General features: G+C 32.5%; 1 protein-coding gene across 2 annotated transcripts in view; it reads right to left on the bottom strand.

Moving 5' to 3' along the window:
• The window catches only part of LOC144343172 (ATP-binding cassette sub-family C member 9-like), a 37389-nt gene that overhangs the window by 8783 nt on the left and 5150 nt on the right, over window positions 1-23456 (bottom strand). For both annotated transcript variants that reach the window (XM_085503414.1, XM_085503413.1), the window contains exons 4-29: window positions 16797-16949; window positions 14963-15112; window positions 14418-14552; window positions 14093-14255; window positions 13819-13859; window positions 13487-13711; window positions 13208-13363; window positions 12884-12959; window positions 12297-12402; window positions 12017-12115; window positions 11154-11319; window positions 10789-10926; window positions 9768-9987; window positions 9244-9446; window positions 8065-8304; window positions 7789-7946; window positions 6786-6878; window positions 6459-6561; window positions 6246-6359; window positions 5956-6067; window positions 3738-3868; window positions 3401-3479; window positions 2728-2836; window positions 2501-2604; window positions 855-988; window positions 19-81 (exon numbers count right to left, since the gene is read on the bottom strand). In XM_085503414.1, the coding sequence (XP_085359540.1) occupies window positions 19-81; window positions 855-988; window positions 2501-2604; window positions 2728-2836; window positions 3401-3479; window positions 3738-3868; window positions 5956-6067; window positions 6246-6359; window positions 6459-6561; window positions 6786-6878; window positions 7789-7946; window positions 8065-8304; window positions 9244-9446; window positions 9768-9987; window positions 10789-10926; window positions 11154-11319; window positions 12017-12115; window positions 12297-12402; window positions 12884-12959; window positions 13208-13363; window positions 13487-13711; window positions 13819-13859; window positions 14093-14255; window positions 14418-14552; window positions 14963-15112; window positions 16797-16949 (3471 nt within the window). The remainder of the gene's footprint in view (window positions 1-18; window positions 82-854; window positions 989-2500; window positions 2605-2727; window positions 2837-3400; window positions 3480-3737; window positions 3869-5955; window positions 6068-6245; window positions 6360-6458; window positions 6562-6785; window positions 6879-7788; window positions 7947-8064; window positions 8305-9243; window positions 9447-9767; window positions 9988-10788; window positions 10927-11153; window positions 11320-12016; window positions 12116-12296; window positions 12403-12883; window positions 12960-13207; window positions 13364-13486; window positions 13712-13818; window positions 13860-14092; window positions 14256-14417; window positions 14553-14962; window positions 15113-16796; window positions 16950-23456) is intronic.

Below are 23456 nucleotides of genomic sequence, written 5' to 3'. Positions count from 1 at the left end.
AATATATCGAATACTTACGGCTATAGTAATTACAGTTTTGTCTGAAAATGCCACGGCAACAACTTCTTGCAAACGAGCATCCTTGAGTGTAGAGAGAAAACAAATTAGTGAAGCTTTGTTACACACCAATTCAACATTTAATGAACTGGCAGCGCTGTAGAAATAAACAATTCAAAACTTTTGTATATGTCATATTATTCTACCTCAGCCATTCAGAATTGCGCATTTGGCATATTGATCTTTCAGTGGTAACCATGTCATATTAGTTCCGGTGTTGTGTAAAGTTTGTTGACTCGATATGTTCTGATTTATTGTTAAATGTGACGCAGGTCTGTGGATATATCTAACAAATGTAACGTTTATCATTGTGCAAGACATCGGAGATTACTTTGACCGAGCTTTGATTGACTTTTGAACTAATTGGCGGTATGCCGCTGACCTCGTGAATTCTCAGACATGTTTCGAAATCTTCTGACGTTATTTCCACATTTTAGTTTGCACCTTAATGTAATCATCATCAATAAGCTTTAATTTCATGTGAAATGCTAACTCGCTACCAACTTGGAATAAACGGGATACTCCAGGACAGCAAATATACACACCCAATTATCAAGTCTTTACTCGATTACAGTAATTGTGGGCACCAATTTGACAGTTCCTGTATATGTACTGATGACACAAACCTTATATATTATTTACCCGATCCAGAACAACTGGCCGAATGGTACTTTATGAGAAGAAAACACATCTTCGACATGTGTGATACGGCTAAAATGAAATTCGTGACGATATGATAGGCGGCGATATTGCACGGTGTCCTTACTTTATTGAAGGAAAAATAATGAAGCACTTACAGTCTGTAAGTCAATTGATGCAGTTGCCTCATCCATAATCAGTATTTTGGTTTTACGCAGGAATGCTCTAGCAAGACAAAAAAGTTGTCTCTGTCCAGCACTGAAGTTATCACCACCTTCCTTCACATCGGCATCTGCGGGCAAATAGTATGATAAAATAGCAATAATAAAATTGAAAATCCCTTTGTCGCAGTGTAATATTTGATGTGATATTTTAGTTTAGTATCCGGTGCCTATATTTTTTAGGGAATTCAGAGTTTCTGGCCTATTACTTTTTACGGTACTATTTTGGTTCCTAGTCCTAGTACATTTTATTTGAAGATGTTCCTCGTGGGAGTGTTTCGGGGGCCATTGGTCATCTTTTTAATCATTCAAGTATACCAGGATCAGTTCCACTGGCCTACCAATTGTAATTCAAATTATATGATTAGAGTAACTAAACTGCTTCACATTTTCCAAATTCAAAATAACTGTGACACAATGTAACTTTGAAATAACATTATTTATGGTTTTGATTACGACTTTCAGATTGAAACACAAATTGCATGTTACAGTTTATTTTATTGAACCAGTCATAATTTGAATCAGTTGATGGTAATACATGTGTGTTATTAACAGATTAGTACAGTCTATAACCCGAGTGACAACTCTGTAATCACCCAGACTGAGTAGTCGCTTTTACTGCTTGTACAAATGGCAACTTCTCTTTCCTGATCACAGTCAGAATCAATGTAACTTGTACTACTATCTGAAGTCTCAGAGCTTACAGTAGGTTTTCTTCAACTGAAACGTGCAGAAAATCGTCTTTAGTTAAATTTAAAAAAATATGCAATAATAATAATCGTCAATAACTGTGTGAGTTATGAAAAAGAATGTTTGATATTAGTTCGTCTTGTAATTTTTGCCTCACACAAAAGAAATAAATCATATTCAGCGATTTTGAAGGGCACAGGATTTGCCTGGGACGACAAATACACTAATTTTAAGACACTATGTGTTGCACATGTACAACCATTTTACTATGCCTTCCTGCATGACACCACTCTTTAAACATAAGAAATAGTCAACGGTTCGTCTTAGATATTCCAGCTAAAGCTTACACGAGTTAAAATTGATAAATGTACAAGCCTTCTATATCGAATAAATATCCTTCATACTTACAGTACTAGAAATATTTAAAACAAATTTAAGATTACCCACAAAGTATAACACGTTTATTTTTTATATAAATGCACTAAAAATGGGAAAATGTACTACACCAACTAAATATGGTTACCCATATAGATTAATATTTGCAATATTTTAGGATAAAAAAGTGATAAATATTCATAGTGACCTGTATTTGCATGGTTCAATGAGTGTTTTATTATCATTTATCTATTTGTTTATGATACTGATAACTTAAAAAGGATTATGTTAACAAAACATATTAACAAATTAAAAGCTCAATGAACATGCAAGTAAATAACTTTAGCAAGTGAAAGAATTTGCATATTAGTGTATATCTAAATTGTGTGTGTCGTTACATTATTACTGTGAGCTGCTGAATTTGAAAAAAAACAGGGGAAAAAAGCTAAGTATCTGATACTAATTGGGTATCATCTCCTCCCATCGTTATTGGCAACTTTCTTTATTGTCAAGTTTACCTAGCTGTCCGTTCATCTGTTTAACATCGTCATTTAACTGTGCAATCTCCAAAGCATGCCATATTTCTTCGTTGCTATATCTTGCTTCTGGGTCCATGTTAAACCTGCATTGCACATATAATAACTTTTTATGAGTAAAAGTGGTATTGCTAGCGAGGGCATGCGTTCGCATTATATATAACAAACAACTGTACAGTACATTCACAAAATGAGTAGCCTTCCATTACCTGATTGTACCGCTAAACAGGACAGGGTCTTGGGGAATGATTGATATTCTGTTTCGAAGTGTTAATAAGGGCACCTTCGTGATGTCAATACCATCTACGAAAATACTGCCTATATAAAAAGAAATAATTTGATGATAATAATAATGCAGTTGTCATTCGCCAGTTGTAGTTTACTAACATGGGAAGTATTAAATGAAATATTTCGTTTTTTTTGGAACATTTGGTGAAAAAAGACGTGGAAAGAATACCGTATTGTATGCATGGGAATGTCTTTCCAACTTAGACTGTGCGTCATATTGTGGAGTAAACAATTAACTTACTAAATATCACCTATGGTATTGTGAGATTTATAGGTCGGTTTTCAGCCAGAAATAGTGATCGTAGCAATATCAAGCAAAATTCATTTACCCCGGGAATATATATATATTAGTACTACCAAACCCACAAAAAATATTAAATAATTAACATAACATATTAGGGAAATATTTTAGGACATGGAACTTCGTATAGACTCTGAAGTCGTCACAAAATAACAGAAAAGTTTGCATTCAGGTAGTACGGAGACACATCGACACCATTATGCGTCGGCGGAGGCAATCACGTACAAGTTTTGTGCGTACTTTGCGGTATACTAGGAATAACCTATTATCAAATACTATCAATGCAATGTTACCTTCAATGATATCGATAATGCGAAGTAACGCCAATGTGAGCGATGATTTCCCACTGCCAGTTCGACCACAAATTCCAACCTTAAAATAGAATTTAAATTTTATTGTCATTAAAACTATATTTTGATAGTATTAATTTTCATTCAACAGCACTTACCGAAACGTACAAGTAGACTCCATGGGCTGAAATGCATGCACATACTAGTTAAACAATTATTGCGCTTCCAGTTTTTCAACATTTTTATATTCTCTATCTATCATGAACGTCACTGTGAACGGTATATTTTACAATCACTACTCGACCATGTGCAATGATCGACACTGTTTCGTTGAGATTACCTTATGTCCAGGTTTGAAGTGTATGTTTATATTGTGTAGAACTGGATCTAAGTGTTCTGCATATCTCGCTGATAAATTATTTATGCGAATAGATCCCTTATTTGGCCAATCGACAGGCGGATCAATGTCCCCTGTGAAATAAAATAAAATATAAGTTATAATAGGTAGCGGGATGAATATATTCTAAGCATGTAACCATAATTGTGTAACCATAATTTTTGAGATAGTTGGTTACAAATCATTAGTGTATTGTATAAAATCATGGATGGAACTTTTGTCCACTATTGAAAATGTAATGTTTTTCAAACATTTCTGATTTTGGAAAAAATCAACACAAAAAAGTACCCGATCATTCAAAATATACATATCACCAGCCTAAAATTTGAGATAATAATAATAGTTTCCTAGAAACATATGGTGAAAGCGAGTAATAATCTGACAAGATGGCCACTATCCACTATTTTGCAAAATGAATAAATTCTGGGTATTTGTATTTATGAGTCCGCTTTAATCTCAATAATATGAATATCTTAAAAACTTCACAAGGAAATGTTCCATCGTGAAGGAGAACAAATATTTCATATCATCAAATGTGTTCCATACATACAGCAGTAAGTAGCAATGAGGGTTATGAACCACTTTACTATGTTAGCAGTTACTAGGGACACCATTAATCCAAAATTAATGTATTGGAATTCCAAGCTTTAGTAAACGGACTTTTTCAACTGCATGCTAGAAATTAGGTAAGCAAATAATTAATGCCACCTAATATTTCATCAAAGTCTTCATTCATGTGAAAGAATGAACCTTTTTCAACATTTATGGGGTACAATAAAGATATATTATTATTCATGTGCACAATAACCAGTTTGTAACTTGACAGATTAATTAAGAATATATAAGAGCTATTGTTATATGAAAGATAGTTGCTTCATCAGAAATGCTTCTATTATAGTATGCAGGTAACAAAGAATGCATTTCGTTTATTATTTATTTTGGTGCGAGGCACACTTCTGTTATTTACTAAACATAATACGCTGCTGATTATCAATCTTACTTAAAATACAATTACATGATAATTGTTAATAATCACAATCAGACTTAAATGTTTTCCATTGAACATACAATATAGATCCTCATTGAAATTCATGTCTATTAATTTTTGATAAAATTATTCTATGTCCAAATAACAGTCAAGTTTATATTAACGCATATGGAATTCCTGATTTATTTGTGGACACACAGATACATGATATCATCATACATGAGACGTGTGACCAATTTGATCTCACAGTAAAATATCGTTTATATATTTATTTTTTCATCAATACACACCTTAAGGGGCAATTTTGTTCTTATTGTTTGCAACAGTGATGCACATTCTGTATTATTGGCATGTTATAACTGGCGTTTCGCAGTCAACTGAAAACTATCAATCAAACAGTAACTAGCCGTTTATGACCAATTCAGCTTTGCGTGCCAACGAGTGGTCATTCACATAGGATTAAATTCGTTCTCGTTAGTTTCAGAATCAGATCAGAATCCAGGAGTTGACCATTGGAATATGATAGAACAAAAATTCTTTCCGTTACCCTTTTAAAGCTTTATATAATTTTTAATATTGCTTTATAGTTTTGTTTTCCCATACTCTGGTTAACAAGAATATTATTTTCTTATGGAAGTTGAAAACGATGATTAGTGCATATATGAACGAAAATAAGTTTATGAATTAATCGTTGCATTTTTCATTGTAAATGTTGTTTTTGTTTAATTACTCCTTGAGTAGGAGGTTAATCCATAGGGAAAAAATCAGTAAATAAAGGAATGGGGGTTATATATAGATGAAAACAATAGTTAGAGTAGAAGAGAGTGGCGAGATAAGAAGTAAATGCGGAGAAGAAAATGCCAAAATTCTCTAGTGTCTTCGTCAACAACTTCACCAAGTAGATTGGACATTGGGAAATAACTGTTATGCTGACGAGATAGTTTGATATAACATTCACCTTAATGCTTTGAAAACTCTGATAAAATGGAGTAACGAAACGATTGCGATAAAATGGATTACGCAAGTTAAATTTGAACCAAACTTGAAAAAATATGCAAGATAATTTTACATAATTAGATTAATGTAGTTCTGCTCGTTTTCCCGCATATACCTTAATGGATCAAAATACACAAATGAATAAAACTGTCAGTTTGAATATCAAAGTCATTTTACCTTTATATTCCTCAATCGTTAACTGGGTATATTCGATAACACGTTCAACACCATTCATATATGTTATTATTTCAATTACTTGCATAAACATAAAGCTTAGAACAATGCATACCTATAGAGAAAATATAGACTTTAATGAGATGCATGGTTTTATCTTACAAATATTACAGCATGTGTCGTGGTAGTATAGCAACTATTTTCACGGGACACACATGCAAATCATAATGAATGTTCTGAATCAAAATTCACATATTTTTATGTTAACAACATTATATAACATTCCAAATTACCATTAATGATGTTGTTACAGCAACTCCCACGAGGCTCGGCTCAATACCACCATAAACAGACATTATCAAAGTGCCAATTCCAGAAAGAAGAATTAAAATTACACCAAACATGGTCTGAGAAATAAATAAACATTTCAATGAGAATTAATTAATTATATGCATGTAGCTAGAAATTACAGAACTGATAAATTGACAAAGTAAATAAATAATTACCAAAATAATTAACACGAGCTGAAATGCAACAAACAAATATAGCTGGCTTAGATTATTCTGCTCCAATAATTCCTCCATACGTTGTCGGAATCTGTTTTGGGCTCTGAAAATATAATAACATTATGTTTATTCAAAAAAATACGTGAAGCGATTTTATTGAGCTTGAATGTATATGTCTTATGTCTATGCCCCAGAATTAAATACGCTTTCATAAAGACTTAACATAAACAAATCGGCGGCTACTTATTAAATTATAGTTTTTCGGAGTATTATATTTCCGAGCGATTCTACAGTTGTATATTATGTAACTCATTCTAAACGACTCACCGGTAAGCTCTTATCGTTGTTAGACCTCCTAGTGTTTCACTAAGTTGAGCTAAAACTGGTGACTTGGTTATGTTGTCCAGACGCCTCAATTCTCTGTGTAATAAATAGCGATATATTATTAGAATATTATACTAAGCTAGGCTTAGTTATAAAATATTATAAGCATAATTAAACGTAGGATCTGAGTTACCAAACAAGATGACAGAGACATTAAACATACCTCACCAGAAATGATTTTTTTTCACATGAAGGTATTTTGTGTCATTCTTTACTTTATAACACTTTTTAAAACTGTTAATTAATAATATTGTACGTCACATATGTCTAAGTGGAATGATAATTGATTTTAATAGTATTGTTCAATAATTCACGAATTCCGGTCATGCGATGAGTGAGATGCATTATTTGTAAAAGAATTTGATAAGTCGGTAGCTGTAGTAAATTCATAATATACTTTGTTTTTCTCCTATTGCTAAATTCGATAGGCATGAAGTGAGCATACAAGTTATTTCTGACGTAAGCAAAAAAACCTTTAAAACGCTATACACAATTTAAAAAAACGAATCAATTGTACTGTATTCGAGAAAACAATACAATTTTTTTTACAATTAAAAATATTATGAAAAGTTTTTGATCGCGAAACAAAGAATTTTATATATGCATTTTGAAAAATGGTTTGAATAATGTTTCTAGTTTATTGTTTATTTTTTAATACGTTGTCAGTGGAGTATTTTGATTGTCTCTGACATTTATCAATAATACTATTGTGTCTGCGTGGAAGCCTTATTTTACATGTATCTATTTTAAATGAAAAGGTGAGTAGAAAGTAATTTATTTTCAAAGGACATTATGCAATTTGAATGTTTTTTTCACAAACATTTAAATTCAGTCTTATGTACAGATATTACACATTTACAAGGCAATGTTTTGTTTTGTCATAGCTTACACGGGTTTTGTCAGGAAACAAAACAATTAAACAGTAAAATACTGGATGAATAATTACCTCGGGGCAGTTAACGTGTACTTTCCCATCATATAGAAAAAGATAATTCCAACTGTTATAACAATAAGGAAATATAGATTGGCAATACTGTTGACCACTGCTAGCGTCAGCAACGTAAGGAGTGCACTCAAAGTTACATTAAAGGTCATCCAGATTCTCTACAATTGACAAAACATTAATTCTTACGTGGTTAGGAACATGTACGATGCCCAGCGATGTGAGTAGTGTGTATTTGGTAAATTGTATTAATTATTTGTTTCTGCATGATATACCTACCAGATCAACAGCCATGGTGTCGTGTGCAAAGCGATTGAGAATTCTACCAACAGGTGTCGTTTCAAAAAATCTCATAGGCGCATATATGATACGATGTAACATCTTCTGGAACAACCTTTTCGATGCTGATATACAAAACATGGTTTGACATCCGTTTAATACCAAGGTCACAACTATAAATGCGCAGCATATTTCGGCGTATACGCCAAGGTACCATGACACATTATCAGTAGTTTGTGTCTGTAAATCAATCAATGAATTAATGAATTAGTCTATCATTGGAGTTATTGAAACAGGATGACCATTGTTTGCCTGTATCATTTATCATATATTTAGGTCACATAGACATCTGACTCAAGCAAGCAAAATATAATATACTTGCAATATGTGTTATTCCCAAAGCCCGCCCCGAAGAACATCAATAAATCAATATATTCCAATTGGGCCAAAATTTCACGGGACACAATTATCTCAGAATTGACACTGTGGAAAGAGAGCCAAAAAGCACCCTTTGTCACAAATAATGTGAATTCTAACTAAATGCATTTGACTGCATGGATCGGAACACTAATTCTTCCAGTGACAAATTATTTGGAAAAATGCATACATTTCCACAAAAATAAAGTATCTGTCCGCGCAGAACCCTGAGAAAGTAAATAATAGCAACAAAATTTAGATTGCAATGCAGTCAACACACACATTATATCCAGGCATTATACGGTAAACCATTAGCCTCTGTCAGTGGCGGATTCAGAGGGGGGGGGGCATGGCCCCTCCCAAACGCATGACGATTCATATCATCTGGATTACCCATAGCCTCTCTGCAATTTACGCTCCGTATATCTTAAGCGAAGCTTGGATCCCCCCAATACATTTTGCTGGATCCGCCACTGGCCTCTGTTACACATATATCTTATTGAAAGCGTTTTTTTTAATTCAAGAAGGTTTTTATTGGGAGGGGGGATATGGCTCACGCAGTGTCTATAAACCACTGAATGACAAGGATTAGACACTGACACAGATAGAGAGCGACATACACGCAAATTGGTCATTATTATCATACAGTTCACTGATATATACATATATATATATATATATATATATATATATATATATATATATATATATATATATATATATATATATATATATGTTCATTAGTAATACAACACCACGTACTGTGCTCTTGTTATACACAGCATCTTGTTCAGCTTGAGACCACGCAGCCAGCCACATATTACTTGCCACGCTAAGACCAACTTGTATCAAGAATATGCTTAGTAATAATACAGCCAAAGGCAACTTCATGGCTTTGGCGTAAGATAAGTAGACAAAGTTTGAAATAGCTCCAGACTGGCGTTCTTCTTCCATAATCAAAGTTGCTAAGAAGAACAAATAATAAACAAACATGTGCATTAGGATACCATATGTTCCGACGCATATGTTAATTTGTACAGCAATAACACAATTTAATATTTAATCATCGTATTACTCATATCGGATATTTAAAAATGATAAATTAACAAACTGTTTTATTTGTAACACGGCTCCTATGTTGACATTATTGTTTTCAATTTGTATGTTCCTATGACGGATTACTTGACAATATATGTTTCCAGTACAGCTGGTACATAACACGTTACTACTCCCATTTAATATTTTGACATTATAGAAATACTCGTGATACCCCCTGCATATATTACCTTGTTCCTCAATTTCTTTGCTATTGGCCATTGTTAATTGATTTTTATCACTACGAGATTTCTTTTTTGGTTCGTCTACGCGTTCATCGGTACTTTCGCTTTCGGATTCGGAAACTGAAGTTAGCAAACGCTTCCATTGACTATACAACTCGGGATCGTTTCGTCGTATGTCGACCAGGTTGCCTTGATGTAAAATATTACCACTTTCCATAACCACAACCTGATGTTTTTAAAATGATGTACATTTATTGAAATACATGTTGATGTTTGTCATACATGAAAAAAAACACCCGTGCGCCAGAAGAAATTAAATATTGGATATGCCATTTCTGCTGCGCTCTCAAGCTACGAAGCACTGCGATATGGCAACGATACTGCCATGTTCTATAATCTAAATTCAAACAATATTTTTTACTAATCGACTTATGTATTAGTTTAGCTGTTTTCTGAATTATACTTATTTATAGTTTAGTTTCAATATTTGAAGCGTAACCGAATTAAGTGAAAAATAACATTTTGAAATATTTGTATATATCAAGTACTGTTATAATATTTGTCATATCGCGCGATGCAATTTCTATATAATTCCTAATTCCAATTCCTAGATATAGATCATTGACACATGATTGTTATTAGCAATTGTCTATTATCTTGTAAAAAGTTGTATTCAGTTATTTTATTATCTGGTGTAATTTTGTATACAATGAAGTGCATATTCAGAATATTGCTGCATTTTGTTTTATATTGCCTTCGTAATATATGTGATATTGCCTAATCAATATGTGCACAGTTTAGTGAGATGTATTAAACCCGACCAGCAATAAGCCCGCCTAAAATTATTTAAGAGTTCATGCCTGCGTAACACATTCATCATACCGTAACACACTCGAGCATGATCGTAACACTTTTGCTGAATTACATTCATTTGCTGCCAGATTCGCGATAATGAAAAAATAGACACACTATTGTTAGTTTATATATATACAATTATATAAACTCGCCGTCAGTGTACTATAATCACCTTTTTCGCATACTCAGCATATTGTACATGATGTGTTACTAAAATAACAGTACGTTTCTCGACAAGTAGAAAGTCTAAGATTGCCTTTTCCATTACATGAGCACCTACATGTGCATCTAAAGCGGACAACGGGTCATCCTGTAAATAAATAACAAATAAATATTATCGCACATAGAACCCTACAAATTTCTTCTCTCTATACGAGTTGCAGTAGTGAATCGAACACTCATACAAAGACATATGTCTGTGTGTCTGTTTGTTTCTGCGCTTATCTCGCCGAATATTCACATGTATGTTATGTTGATAATTTAATTTATATGCACCTAAGATACTAATTATATATTGGACAACATGTGTATACAAACCATTACGACTATATCCGTTCTACTGTAAACAGCTCTCGCTAAGCTTATTCGTTGTTTCTGTCCTCCACTCAGATTTATGCCTTTTTCACCAATTTCTGTCAAATCGCCTCCGGGAAAGATGTCTAAATCTTGGTTCAATGCGCACACGTCAAGTACAGTCTGATATCTATGTGGAAAGATTTCATTAAACTAGAAGAATAATGTCTGTGCTTTAGGTGTACTGTAATTTGAGAAGTATTTGGTTAAACAAATAAGAAGCAACTGAAAAGAATGTACTCTCAAAATGTTGTGCTTGGGGATCTCAAATTAAACACTAACGTAAATTAACAACGATTATAATACAAGTTATATAATTGTTATAGTAGTTGAAGTATTCACGCGTTACTGTGGCATTCAAATTGAAAATACTAGTCACATGATATGTGTTCTTTTATATTTTCCCACTGAGCTCGGCACTGCTTTTAAGATTTAATGACATATTTACAAAGTCACGATCGCATTATATATCAATATTTCATGCCAAGAGTCATTTGAGGCAGGCCTTAGTTTACTTTTATCGCTTCATATGAGGTGTATATACGGCGTTATATCACTCGTTGTTATGCCGCAAGCGACCAGTGAGAATATCTAACATAAAAACGTCGCGTCATTTTCTTGTTGGTGGCGAATAACCACAGGAAACACGTTGATTATGTTAGTTTTAATTATTTCAATATATTTTTGAATTGTCCTGTTCTAATGCATCACTGTGAGACTTGCCTGATTAATATGTGGGATTAAAATCCATAGTCAATTCTAGTTGTAATAATCTACACTTACAACTTAAATCATTGCTACAAACAAATTTAACATAATTGTCTTACCTAGCATGGTCGAATTTTTCACCAAATATAATGTTTTCTCGCACTGTAGCATTTTGTAGCCAAGCTTTCTGTGCTACATACGATATGTTATTTTTCTTACTGTAGATATTACAAAGTATAAAGTATAGTTTATATATGGACATACACATTGCATCTGGTTAGCAAGACAAGATTGTAATTAAAATTATATAAACAATAATCTTGTTTGTATATGCATGAACTTCATGGATGTAGATTGGAATTCTTGTTATTTAAATAATAATTTGTTATTTGAACTTACCAATTGATATTAACCTCACCGGATATAGTCAATACCTCGCCTATAAGTGCTGAGATCAAAGTAGTCTTACCAGACCCAACCTTTCCTATCACAATGGTTAGCACACCTTAGAGGAGATGAGTACAAGGAATTAATAACACAGTAGGAATGTGCTGAGACATGTATATTTCGTCAGAATCTTTATACAATAGAATGTAATTTTTTTTTCTGAAATTCTTATTATTCAAACATGTTACGAGCACTTCAAATCAGTATACTGGTTGTTCAGACATTTGGATATTAAATATAATGACCACAACACGATAGACCACTCCTGTATTGCCAGATGCAGTTTGAGCCTAAATATTACGTAAAACAAATATGCGGTCTACCTGACATAGAATTATACAAATAATGTATGTGGGTTACACATATTTAATGAAGTTCAGAAATGCGTGATGTGATGGACAAAACTTCATATACATAATGTATTTCCAGCACAACACTTCCTGATATTCCTGATACAATAGTAAATTGAACATTGTTAAACAAGACAATTGATAAAAGGGACGTAGCTGAGTGCATTCATACATTTTGGCTCTACTTACCACTTGGAATCTGAATATGGATATTTGTTAAAACTGGGAGCTGTGACTTGTTCCATGAAAACTCACCGCTAATAATCTGGGGGATTGAAAACAAGTACATTTTGTAGTACACAATGACGTGCAAAATGATACTAATCGGAATTTATAAATAATATTTTAGTTGACTTGGAAATTATTATTAATGACAATAAGCTAATCATTCTTTGTTTAATGATGTTTAATGTGATGTCTTCATCGTCGAACATTTTTAGATGTTTATTCAAGGGGTCTATGTATATGAACATACATGGCACTTTCAATATTGAAATGTTTATTTAAACATACCTCAATCGCGATATCAGGGCCAATTGTTTGTGCTGCGCTTTCGACCACACCTATTTTAGATGTGTTACTCATCTGTATTGCCTGATAGTTCATTGTTTCGCCATTTTGCAATAGGCGTTTTGCGTCCTCATCCTGATCCAAAAATTGTCCAAGGTTCTGCGAAAAAATAAATAATAAAAAATAAAAAAAATATTAAATATAAATAAATAAATAAATAAATAAATAAATAAATAAATAAATAAATAAATAAATAAATAAATAAATAAATAAATAACTTACTTTGCATGTTACATCAATATCATCACTTTCGATAGATGATCCATCTGTGTCTGGAGATATAAATCTTTCGATTCTTTTGTTACTGGCCAGTGCTTCAACAAACATACCGATCATAGTGGCCGTTCTCAATAACATACCGACAGTTAAATTTGACAAGGCCAGCGTCGTGAATGCTATATCCGGTGTTAGAGGAGTTGAGCTGATTGCAGAATACACAGCAAATATCTGTGTTCAATGTAGATACATCATAGTTGTTAAACTGGATTTAGTCATCAATATAAATAAAATAAAAAAATATATGTTCGTCATTCTGACAAACTATGCATACTTACAATAAATGGAACTACGATTGGCAAAATTTGAGATACGAAAGCTGTAATAAATGAAAGAAGGTTAGTAAAGCATAATCTATTCGGCGTTATATTTCCAATATTCTAGTTCAAAAGCCAGTACATATATACAAGTAATTCTGAGAAAATAAATATGCTTCTGATATTGAAACATGAATGGCAATATGTACTGATTGCAAATGCGCTAAAATTGTAATCCTTGAACCAATCAAAGCTACATATTCCAATCTACATTTATAACATCTATAACGGTTACCTGAAACAGTGTAGAGTAATCCAATACGCCGCACTTGAGCGATCTCTTGGTTGCGTATTTCTGTAATGTGAGATGAAAATAATTCCTCCCATCCACACATCTTTATCAATTTAATACCATGGAACAACTCGTTACATTTCTTCAATCGTGCGTCAGCAAATCCCTAGTTTGCCATGCAAAAAAAAAAACATCACATGACCATCTTTTAAAAATTCATAATATAGACTTGACAAGCGTTTTGAGACAAATTAAATTATATGTAATGCATTTATTACCTGCAAGGATAAACACACACTCATAAATGTAGTTTTGCTGTAGCACTTACTAAGTTTTTTCGCTGAACACTTCTTTGTATTTTCATAATGGTTGACAATATCGGGATACACACAACAAAAGCGCAGAGGCCAATGACTCCGGCCATTCCAACTTTCCAAATTATCAGAACTGCTGTAGTTATGACCTGAAATGCAGTTAAAATTATCAAAATACTCTGACAACACGTCATTATATAGAGATACACATGTTGTAATCGCGGAGTTAAAAGAAGCTGATTGAATGGATATGAATATTGTGTTGTTTCTTTAATCAACTGTGCCGACGGCGAGTCAATGGTTGCTCGTCTCCTGGTATAGAAAATCGACTTTAATGTTATCGTCAGTTATCCTATCTCTATCCTAAACTCTTTGCCATGGTTCAATCATACCTATTGTGATTATCTACTGAAAATGCTTAATCAATATTGGTGGTCATTATGCACAATGAATTGCGCGGTCTACACATAAACGTCTACGGCAAGGCGGATTCTTCGCGTGCACGTACACATAACACGTGTAGCCGAACCCCTCTATTATTGCTGAGCAAAGTACTTACGGAAAAGGGCACGCTAATAGATATAGCTATGGTTTGCAAGAACCATTGTACGGCAATCGCATCAACTGATGAATTATTAATAATCATTCCCGCGGATGTCTCGTCATATGATGACGACCTTAATTGCAATGATTTCTCATAAATTAGCATCTGTTGATAAAACAATAGAATAGTATACTTTACATCTTGTTGAACATTAACTTGAAAATTTAAATGCAGATATGCAATTTCTGCTAAATGTATGTCAATAAATCAATGACGCTCTTTGGTTACGTGCATTACATGTTAAAGTATTAGAAATACACATTTTATCAAAACTTGGCAGTGTGAGTATGCCTTCACGAAGTAACAGTCCAAAAGCTCATAATGGATCCAATCAATTGACACTATATACAAGTCTTGTAAGGTGACACCCACATTTGAATTGTAGTATCGGTATTGATTTACAGAGAGTATTACATCTACAAACAGATGACAAATATAGGGGCCTATTCAAAGACTACTTGGGTGTACTTGGCATGTTAAAAAAGTATCGAAAGAACCACTTTCCAATAACATGTAAACGTCGTACGGAGACGGGCTCCCAATAACATAATAATCATATATTTGGTAAAACGTTTTAAATTGTTTTGAAACACCGATAATAATACTACACAGAAAAGCACAGTCATCTTAGAAATGACATTGAAAAAAATCAACGGAAATAAGCAGTCACCTGTATACAATCACAAAAAAAAACAAATTTATATCTCATTGAACTCGGGCAAAAACAAAATACAAAACTGAGTTGAACTAAACATTATAGAATGGGACCTGACTGAAATGTACTTGCAAACATACATAAAAATGTACATGGCTTATAAATATTGTTTACGCTAGCACTCTCCAAGGGAAAACTAATTATTGGGAACGAACAACAATACAAATTTTACACAGAAGGCCGCCATGTTTTAATGCTCGCTTTATCTGCTGAAATGTATTAATCTGACAAGATTCATAAAAAAATTGAAAAGCAATAAAGAACAGCTAGCTCTTGCTAAATATTGCAGTTATGTCAACCCTCACACTATATCCAGCCTGTATACAGCAAGCCAATGCCATCTGTCTGTGCAAATAGCAGTTTTATAATTACTATTTGAAATACAGACTGGATAGCGAGGTTTTGATGAAAAAAATGTGGCCAGTTTGAGTCACCACCCTACGAAAATAAATTATAAGATTAGTATGGCACTTCCTAATACCAGGTTTTACGTCTAGTATAAGATTGTTATAATACTTATAGCTATTCTAATACTATAACTATACTTATTTGAAGGTATTTTATAGAAATCGTATAGAATCGTAATCATATTTCAGAAAATTTATTTGTACACATATCAGGTTTTTTTAAATGGCCCATATACGATATAGATATATTATGGTTTATATAAACCGCGATAAACAATATACAAAATATCTTATATTCCATAAAATATATATCTTAGAAATTCTATTAAAGTTTTATGACACACTGTATAATGAAACCCTACTAACGATATTACGATATTTATCAAATATATTAAAACAAACTGTAAAATGTAATCAGGAATTTGTAAAATGTAAAAAAATATTGTTTACTGTAAGTGTAACTTTCATGTTATTTCCTGTAAAAACATAAAATGCCTTTTTTATTTTCTGTAACCCCCCCTCTGTATACCCACTTACATTTTTAGTGTGAAACATTAAACTTCACTAATAATGATATGCATCATGGTTATGTAATAAAGTACGTACAAAACAATATTATATATTAAGCAAATAAAGACATCGGGCATTGTAGTATAAAATAGCTTACCTGAATCGCTGTTTTTACTTTGACACTAACCGTCAATCCAACACGATAGGATGTCACGATGATTATACATGATACGATAAAGCACATAGCCATTAAAATAACAAGTACGAATCCATTAGCGAATATTTCTTGAACCGTAGCAAACGGTGTGGTCTGCATAAACAATAACAACAAAACCGATAACACACGTATATAACTGTTATCAATATGCACAATATTTGAATTATAACATTAATAATTGACATGTTACATGACATGTTACAGTTGAAATAAAAGTCAAAAGGATACGGCTATTAGTAGGAAGCCTACTGAACAAATGATTGCCATGAAATGTTTGAGATATTCATATTTAAATGATGTTGATGTGATGTGATGTTTTCATTTGTGTGTCCTGCAAACTCAAATTTTTTTGTCTATGGTAAATCATCACCGGATTAGACTTGCAGTATTGAGTATCAACAACAAAATTACAAAATACATGTTTTCATTGCATATTTGAATATAGTTACTATACATTCGATTCCCAGATAAACTCTAAAAGAGAACACAATGGGCCTCATTGTTATATGGTAGTTCAGGTAAATGATATAGTGTGATTCAAGTAAAGAAATATCATTGTTAATTAACAAACAGTGCTTTCATAGCCATAAAATTATATATACCCAAACGTAGATTCCATTAGAAAGTTTAAGTCCAAAATCACAAAAAAACGACTAAACAACGACAGAAAAAAACAATCCACAAGAACAAAACAAATATATATCAGATGTCAACTCCCCAAAGGTGCATTGCATCTTTTTTTTTAAATTATAGATTGTGAAATTACATGTTCTGTAAAAAGTTATAAAATATACAGTACAGAAATCAAACAAAACCTGAAAGTACATTCATGTAGTTACTATGTTAAATACACACGTTTATCTCACATATATTATTATAGAAACCCATTTTTTAAAGTGCAACCCCGATTCGTTATTATTTTCCGCTGATAAATTCGCCTAATAAAGTACAAGAAACCTATTAAATTTGGCTTTCCGCCATTCATCTTTGAGAAGTATACATGTTTCCTGATCAAAACGAATTAAGTTCACCATCAGTGATTTGTCTGGATCAGAAATAACCAGATAAAGCTTGCTGGGGATGCCCCAGTTATAAGGATTCTCCCAACAAAATAAAATAAGTCTTTCTAAAATGATATTGTATACAGACATTCACTGAGATGCTCATAGCTCTCTTGTTCACTTTGACAAAAAGTACACAGTGGATTTTATGCAGTTTTTTGTTGGTGTATGAAATATTGTGAAGAATTTTAAATTGGAATTCCATTGTTTAAGTGTACGTTGACATTTTTATCATAGGGCTATACATTTGTTTCAATCCATGTCATGTATTCTACCACAGTTCAACGATAAAGCTAACATAAACACAGTGATAGATGATATAAACAGTACAACTAGACTTAAATGCAATAACACTATGAACTGTTTATTTGTGGAACATAGAAAGCTAAGCAGTGCTAAGGATATGTATTCCAGTGATGGAATCCATATTAACATTAAAGGCACCAGTCTACTAGTAGCTGACATCAAACGCACAGCTGCTCATGTCCAGAGAAATACTCACCCTCAATACCAGAAAACGAGAAATTCTGGTAGTCATGATCAACAACAGTATCACAAATATGACAAACACAACCTTATCAACCAAGATCAGATTGCAATAATAATTCCAGAAACCAAAACCATGATCAGTATCAGTATACCCAGGCTTACATACAACACCATGATGAACAATACAATCGTCCCATTCAGTACCATAGCAGACACAACAATCGTGAAAACTACTATGACCATAATAGCCATTACGACAGTGCATATTACTATGATCATTCCAAGAAACATCATTCACATCGACGATATGATAATGATCATCAAGATTCTCACTACAGTCCTGCAGCTACTGACCAATTTTACTATCACAGTGGAGGTTATGAAGATGACCATGTAAACAAGAGCTATCAACATACAGACAACAAATACATTCAACGATCAGAGAGGCAGACAAACAATAGAATTATAAACCATGACTACTACAACTACTAATATTTAACTTCAATATTCCAGCAAATCATCATCATAACATTAAGTAATTATCAATGTCATTATATTTTACTTTAAATTTTTTTATTACTTTTCATTTAAAAAACAAAAATTTGTGGCCTGCAACCCCGTATCGTGGAGAATAGAATAATGATGAAAACAACAACTGTCAACAGTATTAGGCAGACTAATCTTAATGTAGGTAGTTGGAACATTCACGGCCTTGGTGCTAAGTGTGTAGAATCTGATTTTACTTCTATTTTAAAGAAATTTGATATTTTGTGCTTACAAGAGACGTGGTTAGGTAGTCTAGGTAGTAATAGTAGTTCATTAGATGTATTAGACAGTTATAGTTATTTTAAAACAGACAGAAAATGCAAATCAGCTAGAAGTAGGAGGAACTCTGGGGGAGTGGCAATTTTGTTTAAATCAGGGTTGAGGGGAGGGCTGAGGGAAATAAAGTCTGAAATTAACGACTTCCTTTGGTGTAAATTGGACAAGGAATTTTTCTCATTAGAAAATGATATTTATTTGGGTTGTATATACATTCCACCCGAAAATTCGGTTTATCACTTAGATGTTGACTACTTTGGCATTTTAGAAAAAGAAATAACAGTTTTCTCCAATCAGGGCCAGGTAATTATAACAGGTGATTTCAATAGTCGCACTGGAATGGAAATCTAATTGATTACATTGCATTTGGAGATAACATTCATGTACCCACTCCAAATAATTACACTTTAGAAAATTTTGAAAAAAGGCACACCCAAGATAAAACTAACAATAAGTTTGGCAAACAATTAGTCGATCTTTGTACTATAAATAATCTTTTAATAGCCAATGGTAGGAAGATAGGTGATTTAAATGGAAACTTTACCTGTCATAATCCGGTCGGTTCAAGTACAGTTGATTACTGCATTAGCACAAAGGATTTACACAGACATATTGATTATCTTAAAATTCATGATATTAATTACTTGTCAGATCATTGTCCTATTGGTTTCTCACTAACTGTAAATTACAATCACACCACGAACACAAAGCTTGTGAATAAATTGAAACCGCACTGTAAAAAATTCATTTGGGACGTTGAGGCAAAGCAAAAGTACAAAATCATGTTACAAAATTCAAATTTTGAAACAATGTTCAAAAACTACCTTGCCAATGATTTCAAAGACAGTGATGTCAATGAACCAACAGATCAATTCAACAAAATATTAATTAATGCAGCAGATAATTGCCTTAAAAAAGTAACCAATAAAAGAACAATAAATAATAAAAACTATAAACATCCAAAACAACAACAATGGTTTGATAAGTCGTGTTCTACACTAAAAAGGGAATTAATTAGTACCTCTAAGTTGCTAACAAAACAACCAACCAACCCGTATATCAAACACCAATATTATACTCTTAAAAAGCATTATACAAAACTTATAAAATATAAAAAAAGAGAATATAAAAACATGTTGGTGTCCAAACTTGAACATATGGACAGTGCCAACCAAAATGAGTACTGGTCTGTGCTGAAAAGCCTACGTAATCAAAAGACCAAAAATCAAGACACAACAATATCCGGAAAAAAATGGATTGATCATTTTTCAAAACTCTATAATAAAACAAACATTAAAAATCATGAGTTACAAAATAATCTTATAGAAAAAGAAATGCGACAAATTCCCAACCAATATCTAAACTCAACTATCACATACAAAGAAATTCTTAGCGCTGTTTGCAAACTAAAAAACAATAAATCAGCTGCTGATGACAGCATTGCCAATGAAATGTTGAAAACCAAAAATAAGTTAATGATAAGATGTTTACAGAAACTTTTCAACTGTATTCTAGATAGTGGAAAATTTCCTGCAACCTGGAAATCTACGATTCTTGTTCCACTACACAAATCAGGCGACAAATTAAATCTTGGTAATTATAGAGCTATTGCATTAACAAGTTGTCTCTCAAAACTATTTACTGGCATAATGAATCAAAGATTGACCACATACTTGGAAGAAAATAATTTATTTACCGACATGCAGTTTGGCTTTAGGAAAGACAGGAGAACGACAGACGCAATTTTCCTGTTAAAAACAGCAGTTGAAAAAACAATTTATAATAAAAATAAAAGCAGCAGTTCTGGAAGACGGTTATACACATGTTTTGTTGACTTTAGAAAGGCTTTCGACAGCATCTGGAGGGATGCACTCTTTCTGAAGTTACAAAACAGTGGTATCACAGGGAACTTTTATGAAATAATAAAATCTATGTATAAGGATATTAAATATAAAATTAAATTGTCATAGGGTATAACTGATGGATTTCAGTCTACCTGTGGAGTTAAGCAAGGCTGCAATTTATCACCAACTTTATTTAACATTTTTCTGAACGATCTGCCAGAATTATTTGGGGATCAAATTGATAAACCAGTTCTAATGGGCGAGAAACCTATAAATTGCATCCAATATGCAGATGACCTTGCACTTATTTCAGAAACGGAAGACGGCCTACAAAGCTGTCTGAACAAATTAAATGACTATTGTATAAATTGGAATTTAGAAGTAAACGTAAAGAAAACTAAAGTCATGGTATTTAATTGCAGCAACAGACTGATTAAAAACATGAATTTTAAAATCAACAACCAAGACATAACAGCTGTTAGCGAGTTTTGCTATTTAGGGGCAATATTTACTCCAAATGGGAAATTTAAAACAAACTTATCTATGTTAAAAAATAAATCAATGAAGGCTCTTTTCAGCATCAGACAAACAGTCTTAAACCACAAAATAATCTCACCAGCACTTAGTTTGAAAATTTTCGACCAATTAATTTCACCTATACTCATGTATGGTGCAGAAATCTGGGCCAATGAAATCACAACTGACAGTAACAGTTTAGAGCAAGTTTGCAGTCATTTTTACAGGTTTATCCTAGGAGTGAGTAAAATGACGCCAATTAGTGGTTTGAAAGCAGAACTTGGTAGGTTACCAGTAAAATTAAAAATTAATTTGGCTCAAATTAAATACTGCCATAGACTATATAGTCTGCCAGATAATCACATTTTAAAATTAGCCTTGGATGAAATGATAAAAATTAATTCAAACTGGGTAAGGACTATTAATGCTACACTGGGACATGATCTAATTAAAATAAAAAATGATCACAATATGGAAAATTGGAATCAAATACTAAAAAAAGTAAAACTCAGACTATCTGAGTTTTATATTCAAAGATGGAGAGAAAAACTAAATTTCAGTGAAACCAATGAAAATAGGGGAACAAAACTGAGAACATACAAACTATTCAAAGTAAGCTATAATATGGAAAATTATTTGCAAAACATTTCAAATTTCAGCCTCAGGAAAATGCTTTCAAAATTCCGTCTGAGTGACCACAACTTAGAAATAGAATTAGGTAGAAGAACAAAGCCCAAAATAGAATTAGAAAATAGACACTGTAATAAATGTAACACTAAAGCATTAGGAGATGAAAAACATTTCCTGCTATTTTGTACTGGCTATATAGAACAAAGAAAAAAACTGTTTGATGAGTGTTCAATAAATATTTACACAATGGATGTGAATTCCATATTTAAAAAGATTATGGAGAATAATATAGCTTTAGCAAAATACTTAAAGAGCACAATTTTTAAAACCACAGAAAGTAATTAATTTATTTTTTTATTTTATTTTACTAACATTTTATTTTTTATCTCTTATGTATTGTATGTATTTATGTTCCTTACCATACAAAAACCCTCTGAAGGTTTTTTAGTAGTGTATTAAAGTTATTATTATTCATTTTTAATTCACGTACCGGTGCGAAAAAAAGGGTGGGGGTAATTCTGTCTAGTTGAGTTCAATTCATTTTGAATGACTGACACCAGTCCTAGCCACTTAAGTTTTTGAAGCAAAGAGAGATTGTCTTGGCTTATAGTTTGCCAGGGAATCAGATTATATTCATCAAAAAGATCTGACACTCTCAATATATCTTTTTTCCTGAAGTCTTCAAAATATATCATCTTATTGCCCATCAACATTTTTTCGTTGTTCTATATTATTATATATTATTTTTGTATTCTTTCGGAGAGATTTTGTTTCCGCCTCCCAAGTATCAAAACACTCATTGACAGAGTCACTCAATCGTACCGGCAGCATACTTGTTTTACAATTACAGCTGAAGATGAGATTCTCAGCAACAGGTTTAAGTTGTTTATCTAGAAGCATTTTAGATTGGTGTTCAATATTAAGGCTTAAATAGCGTTTTATCCGGTTTTATCTTTTTCAGGATATACAAGTTTGGCACATTTAGGCATCCCTGCCCCCTCATTGAATTTCTTGCATTTTTGTCTATCCCATTCCAAAAAAAATTAAATTATTTTGTGAAATTCCTGGACTGTCTGCTTTTCAATCATCATTTGTATTACTTGTACTTTACTAAATAAATACCTCAAGCAATACCCATGTAGATTCTGTAAATGCAGCCACTTTGATTTCTGTCCTCAATGCGGTAATGCCAGAAATGATTTGTTTGTCCTGATTGCTATTTATAATAGCAATTTTAA

This window comes from Saccoglossus kowalevskii, chromosome 9, assembly GCF_978046115.1.
Source record: "Saccoglossus kowalevskii chromosome 9, keSacKowa6.1, whole genome shotgun sequence".
NCBI lineage: Eukaryota > Metazoa > Hemichordata > Enteropneusta > Harrimaniidae > Saccoglossus > Saccoglossus kowalevskii.
This window is presented reverse-complemented; position numbering and strand designations above follow the sequence as displayed.